Genomic DNA, 8,159 nt, shown 5'->3' on the forward strand with positions numbered 1-8,159 from the left:
GATAGAAATCAGTAAGTCTCAAACTATGACAATGGCAAGATTCCCCCTTTATATTTTCTCTCTCTCTCTCATACATGCATGAATGACCAGAGAGAGAGAGAGAGAGAGAGAGGGAGGGAGGGAGGGAGGGAGAATCTGTACCTGTGGAAAAACACCTGCCTTCCCTATGATTCTCGCTTTTGTTTTGGTTAATAATAAATCCGTGTGGGCTGACTGGATTGGGTATGTCAGAGCAGGGGCTGGGCAGGTCTGAGTGGTTTATTTCTGCCGTACTGCGATGTCTGCAGGCTGGAACCGAATCCAGGGACCGCTGCCGGGCTGGGCTGGCATTCGGCTTGGTGAAGGTCATTTGGGAGTTTCCTTAACAAAAGGGAAAGCTGCAAAAGTACACATGGTCCTCATGTGCGAGTAGCTGGTTTCTTCTAACAGGAACTGGACATATTTCGTGTGCACGCAGAAGGACAAATAGAAATGCACACACAAGCTGGCAAGCAAAGAATTGAATCTAAGCAACTACAATCACCCAGGGATATAAGGACAGATCTGATTCTACAAGGAGAGAAATCTGCCCCTCCTGACAGGCAGATGGACAGCCCCCCGTCTCTTCCTGGGTGACTGTCTTCCATGATACAGAAGGGCAACTGCATTCATAGAAACAGAGCGAGTCAGAAGGGGTCTCCCGGGCCATCTAGTCTGACCCCCGGCTCCAGCCGGCTCCGCTCACGACATGCCCACCATGTGCATGTCCAGCCTGTCCTTGAACACCCTCTCCGGTGGGGTCTCTGCCACCTCGCAGGGGAGCCCATTCCATACCCTGGGGGTCCTAAACCTTAGGAAGTACCTGCTGGCATCCACTCTAAATCTTGGTTCCCTGAGCTTTGCTCCATTGGAGCACATCCTGCCCTCCTCTGCAGGAGAGAACAGGTCTCTCCCCACCTCCGTGTGACACCCCCTCATGTACTTATATGTCGCCAACAGATCCCCTCTGAGTCTCCTCTTCTCCAGGCTGAAGAGACCCGGTTCCCTCAGTCTCTCCTCATTTGGCTTCCCCTGCAAACCGGCCACCAGCCTTGTGGCCCTTCACTGCACTGACTCCAACCTGGCCATATCCTTCCTGTAACGAGGAGCCCAGAAGTGAACACAGTACTCCAGTTGCGGGCGCACCAGAGTCGTGCGGAGTGGCAGCAAGACCTCTCTCAAACTCTCGATCCCTCTCTCATAAGCGTTTGTCTCTAGGCAGACTTGCAAGCCACTGCGGGAGGAAAGCGTTCACGTGGGTACCCGATTCCGTCTCACATCTGTCTGCACACATCCATGAACAAGTGGCTCCCACAAAGGCGCACACCTAGACAGTAAGGCTCCCCAGGGCGGACCCCACATGAGACCCTCTGCCTTTAAGAACTGTGCCGGAAGAGACGCTCACAAGCCAGATTAGCTTCAGTCACACTACCAGGAGAATTCAAACCTGGCAGAAGCTCTCCCTCCATCATCAAGGTGCAAAATCTTTCCAGGGTGTGGAGCAAGGATTCACTGCATTCTGCATCCAAAACTCAAGACTTCCCCACCCCCTAAAGACCAGTTGCAGGCTCTCCAGCGGCATCAACTGAAAGCTTGTGGCATTCTGAGGACCCAAGGCAAGGGTGCCTAGTGGATGGAGCTTGACAGCACCTGCACATGTTTTAAAGAAATATCCCACACGTCTGGGATAGTTGTCTGGCTATGAGTCTGGCTGGAAGTAGTGATTGACAGGAGACAAGCAAGCAGAGATGGTCACAAAGGGGAGCAGAAAGCGTTCCCAATAAGGACTAGAACCTTGCCAGGTTATGGCAAGCTGCAGATGCCGAATTAGGCTGATGGAATCTTACAAGCAGAAGAGAGAAGTGAGCCAGGCTGATGCTGCCCGTGCGCGCTTGGGAACTGCGGCAGAGCTAAGCGCGGGCACTTCTCCCCGAAGAGAGCAAACGTGAGCGGCACGGAGCGCAGCCCGGCTCAGAGCCGAAGGCGACGCGCGTCCCTTTCCGGCGGCCCGTGGCGCGCCCGCGATACTCACTCAGCCTCGGGTTGGTGGCGTAGTCCCTGGTGCTGGCCAGCAGGTGCTCCCGCACGCCCGCCAGGGCCGCCCCGGGCTGGCCGCTGGCCCGCACCTCCACCTTGGTGGCCATGTCCTTCGAGGGCGGCAGGACGGGAGCACGCCGGAGCCTGCCCGGAGGACCCGCGCCCGCTGTCGGAGCGCGCCCGCTCGGCTCTGCCGGCTCTCGCTGCGGCGCCCGCGCACCGCAGCCTTGTTGCCTGTCAACGGGCGGGCCGGGCCGCCGGCCGGAGAGATCTCGCCCCTTCCGGGCCGCGCCGCCCTTCCCCGCCCGCGCTTCGCGGGGGCCGTGCCTCCCGGGGCTCTCCGGCCCCAGGCTGCCAGGAGCGGCGCTGCGGCCTTCCCTCCCCCACGCCCCTCCCCCGCCGGGACAAGCGCGGGTCCGAACCGCGCCGAGTTCGGCGAGGTCCCGAGGCGGCCCCCGCCGCGCCTTTAGCAGGCCTGCGCTCGGGCCCCGGGAGCCAGGCGCGACGAGCAGCAGCCCCGGGCTTTGAAGGCGGCCCGGCGGCGGGAGCGCCGGCGCTCGAGGGCGGGAGCGGCTCTGGGGGCTCGACCCGGCGGGGTTCCCCATCCCTGCCTGGCGAGCGGAGCACCGGGGAGGACCGATCTCTCGCCCGGGCTTCGCGGGGCGCCTCCGTGGCTACTTCCCCTAAATCGCCCTCGGCCAGCGCGACGCGCTCCCTGTCCGCGCGTCCCGGGTCGCTGGGCAGCGCGATTTGGAGGCACTCCGGCCACCAGACCTGGGACCTTGCTCGGAATTATTTTTCCCGGAAAGTGGCTCAGACTTCTTTCCCCAAAGCTCTACCTTTGCTGCAGACTGTAAAACACCCCCCCCCCCCGCAGCAGCGCTTATTGGAAGGAGACGCTGACATTTTAGCGTGCAGCGTTTTCTGGACCACGCGGGGCCGATCCACGCGGTTTGGTGTTCAAAGCAGGGAATCTGAGCAGGCGCTCCCCACCCCTGGCTAAGAACACGTGGGATGATCCAGTGGGAAGCGGACAGAAGTGAGTTTCGTTGCAGGGCTGTTTAAATTGATGTGTTTACGAAAATCCACACAGTCAAACATTTAACGCATTTCAGGGTGGGAGAAGCCAGCACCCTGCTTCGCCCACCCAAGCCCGGGGCCGCCTGGGCAGTGCTTCCCCGCCTTTTCTGGCCGGCTCCTCCTCCCAAACAGGCATGCGCAGGCCAGCTCAACAGGGCCCCTTCGGAGCTGGCCCCTGGTGAATTTGCCCAGGCGAGGGGTCAGAATCTTGCTCCAGGCCACGGCAAGGTTTCTCACATCGGGGAGAGACTGAACTGTGATTTTAAAGACGTGCGAATGGGGGTAAGAGAAACGGACCCTCCTCCCTGCCTGGAGGCCCCTGCCGGTCCCCGGCACCACTGAAATCAGTGGCAGAGCTGTTGCACACAGTTCCCCCCCATGGCTTTCCGGAGAAGATCTGGTGGCCGCCCTCTGCCCCAACTCTCCCCTGGCCTGTGAGGCAGCACCGACACTCCCCCCCCCCCCGCCCCACTGGTGCTGCCTCCCAGCCCCAAGTATTCACTGCAAGCACGGTCTGCTTACACATTCAACAACCCACAATGTTTACGATGTTGCCAGAGGCAGGTTGGTGCTGGGGCGACTTCCTTCGGGGAAACACGACCTTGGTCCAAGTAGAAGCTGCCAAATCCGTCACGCCAAATCCGTCATTTCATACCATGGACACCCCACCTCTCTTCCAGCATGGCTGGGACAGACCTGAGGGTCATGGGAAGGGTTCGCCCCACTTCCAGGATAAGCCTCATGGCCAGAAGGTGACCAAGCTGCCCTGTACATCACCCAAGACAAGACAGCTGCAGGGAACTTAGAAACACAGAAACAGAGCGAGTCAGAGGGGTCTCTCGGGCCATCTAGTCTGACCCCCTGTGGCTTTATTATTTTGCTCTCCCCTCCCAGAAGTAACACCTATAAGAACTTTAAAATGTAAGAGCTAATGCTTGATGTATTGCCTTCTTCCTCCTCTCTCCCAATTCCTTTTCCTTATGTGCTGTGTCTTTTAGATTGGAAAGCTGGAGACAGACTGCCTCGCTGTTCAGCTGGGAGTCTTTTGCGGGGAAGAGTGCTGCAGGCAGGCAGCGAACCGAAGAACTCCAGGCAGCAAAGTGGCTGTACCCTGCTGCACAGAAGGTCTAACCAGGACAGCCATGTGGCCCCAAAAGAAAGATATACTTCGGGAAGGGAGGAGCTTCAGTTCTACTCAAGGAGCTAGTCCTGTGGGAGGAAGGAATTGAAGATGTTGGAAGATATTGCAGGGCAAGTTGGTGTACTTTTGCTTTTGCTGAAGTGCTGCTGTTACTGTAAATATGTATATGGGTTTTGGCAGAAGCACAGTGAACCCAGCTTTCTGGCTTTGTGTTTCCTGGTGCTTTGGGTCCTCCTGCCCCACCTGCACACAGGCATCAAGTAACAGAAGACACCCCACCGCTCCCCACCTCTGTAATGGGAAGTCCAGGCTGCCAGTGGCCCGGCGTCAGCCACTCCGGCCTCCTTTCGGGAGTCGGCACAGCTGCTGAGGCTGTTCAGCCGCCCCTCTGCCTCCTCGCTCGGCGAGGGCACACAAGGCAGCGGATATGTCAGGGCACAAGAAGTGCTCCTGTGGGCGGGGGCCAAGGTCCCTCAGGCTTTGCACCCCGGCTCCCCCAGCGGCAATGCCCACGGGACCGGCAGCTGGTGGGCTCGCTGCGCTGGGCGCGTTTGCTCGCAGTGGAATGTCCGACCCGCCGGCTCGCGATGCCCGTGGTGCCGACCACTCGTTATCCTTGTGCTCGTCCTGCTGCTAGATCCACGACGTCTTCAGGCCTGCCGTAGCAGGACTTCTGCACAGGCGAGCTTTTCCCGACATAGACTTCTTCGGCTGTGCTGAGCCTCTGGGGCCAGGAGGAGCAGCTTCGGAGGGCTGGCGCTGGCAGGGAAGGGAAAGGAAGCACCTGTCGGGAGGAGAAACTCTGGTTGTGCCAGTGCCTACCTGACCTCTCCCTCCCACAGCTCCGCACTCTCTTGCGGTTGCCCAGTGAACCGGAGAGCAGATGCTGTGCTCCATAGCCTTAAACAATCAAATAACATTTGCAATAGTGTTTCAAGTCTTGACGTGTGCGTCTCCTCCGAAGTCGATGGCACTATTGTGGGGAAGCCAACCCAGGAGAGCGGCTGCATTGGTTTTCTGCGGGCTGCTTCCAGGTGCAGCGGAAGGGGTGGCTGGGGCATAGAAGGCAGCCGCCAGGGGTGGGCCGCCAGGTTCCTTCTCCTCTGTTTTGGTGCAGCTAGCTAGCGTTTTTCTTTTTAACAGATCTTCACTGCTTTGCTGCTTTGTTCCATCGCCCCCCCCCGCCCCCCGCACATCGCTCACTGAGCTAAACAACAAACAAGCCCAAAAGGGCTGCTTCGCTGCGCACTCCTCCTTGCCGGTGCCTTGCGCTTTGCTCACACCTGCTCTGGTGTGCGACATGAGACAGCTTTCTCAGCAAGCGGGAGCTGCACTGGCACACTCAGTGCAAATGGAAGGGGCCTGCACAGCTCCCCCATGCCTCTTGCTTCGGCCCCAGCCGTGGGGCAGAGACCTGCAGCGCAGCTCAGAACACTGGCCAGCGGAGGGAAGGGGCACAGCACACGCCCTGCCTGTGTGAGGGAGCCGTGTGGGGGCGGGAGCCGTCGGACCCCCTGGGCTCGGCTCCCCAGACTCTTCTCCGCTTCGACAGCCGTGAGACGGCTCCTGGCGGGCACCCGGCAGAGGCATGGCCCTGTCCAGGGGGCGAGCCCCACAGGTCCTGTGCCAGCAGCCGCTCTCTTCCCTGTCATGCGCAGTCACCTCTGATTCTGCTGCTGTCGCAGGTGATGTGGGGGAGGGCTGCCAGATGCACAAGCTGCACTCCATGCGCATTCGGGGGATTTCTCTTGGTTTGTCTGAGCCCAGGAGGAAGTCTGTGAATGTGAGAGGGACATAATTAACCCGGGGCTTTAGCGCATCCTGAGCACCCCCCACTCTGCCCCCTAAGAGAGGGGAACAGCTGGGGGGGCGCTATTGATGCTGCCACTCCTCCCCAGGCACCCACCTCCTCAGAAGGTTGCGCCAGCCTGCGGAATGGTAGGAGTCGTGGCCATTACCATGTCCCATCACGGCAAATCTCATAACAGTTGGACATGGTGCAAAATAATACAAGGCAAAAGGAATGCACAGAGACAGAGAAACAGAGCGAGTCCGAAGGGCCTCCTGGGCCATCTAGTCTGACCTCCTGCACCAGCCGGCTCCGCTCACAACATGCCCACCATGTGCACGTCCAGCCTCTCCTTGAACACCCGCACCAATGGGGCCTCCACCACCTCCCGTGGGAGCCCATTCCACACCCTCGGGGTCCTGACTGTCAGGAAGTGCTTCCTGGCATCCAAAGGGAACCTGGATTCCCTGAGCTTTGCCCCGTTGGAGCGCGTCCTGCCTTCCTCTGCAGGGGAGAACAGGGCTCTCCCCACCTCCGTGTGACACCCCCTCACATACCTGCATGTCGCCAGCAGATCCCCTCTGAGTCCCCTCCAGGCTGAAGAGACCCAGTTCCCTCCGTCTCGCCTCCTATGGCTTTCTCTGCAATCCGGCCACCTTCCTCAGAATCAGGCCCTGCAGAGGAAGCCACGATACTTCCCTCAAGCTGCTTTCAACTCTTCCCAGTACACTTCAGAACAGGAGGATGTGCTGGTCACACGCACCCCCTGACCAGCCCCCCCACCAGTTCTCCTCTTGGCACGGGTGCTTCTGTGGAGGCCACGCCTGCTGCCACCAAAGTGGCTGTACTGAAACCACCGAGCAAAGCGGTGTGGGATGAAAGGGGCGTCTCTGCAAGTTTTGGGGAGTCCTCCTGCCACTGTGCCAGCCCCACAAATGCCACGCTTGAGCCGCAGGAGCCTGAGAGAGGGGCAAATGGCCCAGCTGGTCACATCGCCACTGGGCGCACAACTCCCGACGCTGGGAGCACAAGCACCAGACATCATCTGCTGGCCCAGCAGCTGTGAGCGGCTCGTCTCACATCTGGAATGTGGCTTCAAAAACCGCAGCAGCACAAGCCTCCAGACCAAACGCGGGAAGGGCAGTCCATCTCCTGCAGCGTTCTGTTCCACAGGGCCAACCGACTACCCACAGGAGTCAGGACACAAGCGGCACCCACCACCCATGCTCCCCAGCAACAGGGGTACAGCATCTCCCTGCCTCTGATACTGCAGGGGGTGTACAGTCCTCCAGGCAAGTAGCCACGCACAGCTTTCTCCTCCTGCAGGACTGGTCCAATCGCCTTGAAAAGCCTCCCATGCTGGTGTCCATCGCAACGGCTCATGGAGGTGAAGCCGAGAGCTTTGCTATGCTCCCCGTGAAGATGCCCTTCCTTTCTTTCTCCCAACTCACCCGCCTCCAGCATCACCCGGCCCCTGCCAGGGCCTAGTATCAGCAGAGGAAGAAATACGTCTTCCGTGCCACTTTCTCCATGCCAGGCAAGAGATGGGGTACCTCTATCACCCTCCTCTCCTTGCCATCCCGGCTGTTGCAACCTCTCCTCTTGCAGTTCGGGGATTGCTGCACCCTCTGAGTAATTTTCGCTCCCTTTTCTGCACTTTTGCCAACCCTAAAATATATTTCTTTGAGGTGCGGTCGCTACAACGGCACACAGGATTCCAAGCGTGGTCGCCCCACTGATTTGCACAAAGTCAGCAAACGCTTTCCCTGGAGACCAAGAGCAGGATCATCGGCACCCTTGTACTGCCAACCATGACGAAAGGGGGCAGGAAGACAATCGATGCGTTTGAAACACGGTGCGGGAGGCTGGCTTTGCAGATACCCTGGGCCGACGGAAGGATGAGCAAGAGGCTCCTGGATCAAACCAGCCAGACTTGCCTCGGAGGCAAAAGTGGAAAAATGGAGGCTGTCCTACTTTGGACACATCATGGAGGAGACAATCCCACGAGGGAAAGAGGACGGCAGAAGGAGGAGGGGGAGGCCAGCCATGGGCGGCTCGCCTCCATCAAGGCAGCCCCAGCCTTGAGTTTGCAAC

General features: G+C 59.3%; 1 protein-coding gene across 1 annotated transcript in view; it reads right to left on the minus strand.

The window, feature by feature from the left end:
* ATP6V1B1 (ATPase H+ transporting V1 subunit B1) overlaps positions 1–2,162 on the minus strand; it is a 44,169-nt gene extending 42,007 nt beyond the window's left edge. The window contains exon 1 of the mRNA XM_044428930.1: positions 2,051–2,162. Coding sequence (XP_044284865.1) covers positions 2,051–2,162 — 112 coding nt within the window. The remainder of the gene's footprint in view (positions 1–2,050) is intronic.
* Between the last annotated feature and the right edge of the window lie 5,997 nt (positions 2,163–8,159).

The sequence above is a fragment of the Varanus komodoensis genome, unplaced genomic scaffold, assembly GCF_004798865.1.
Source record: "Varanus komodoensis strain SLA01 unplaced genomic scaffold, ASM479886v1 scaffold2, whole genome shotgun sequence".
Taxonomy (NCBI): domain Eukaryota; kingdom Metazoa; phylum Chordata; class Lepidosauria; order Squamata; family Varanidae; genus Varanus; species Varanus komodoensis.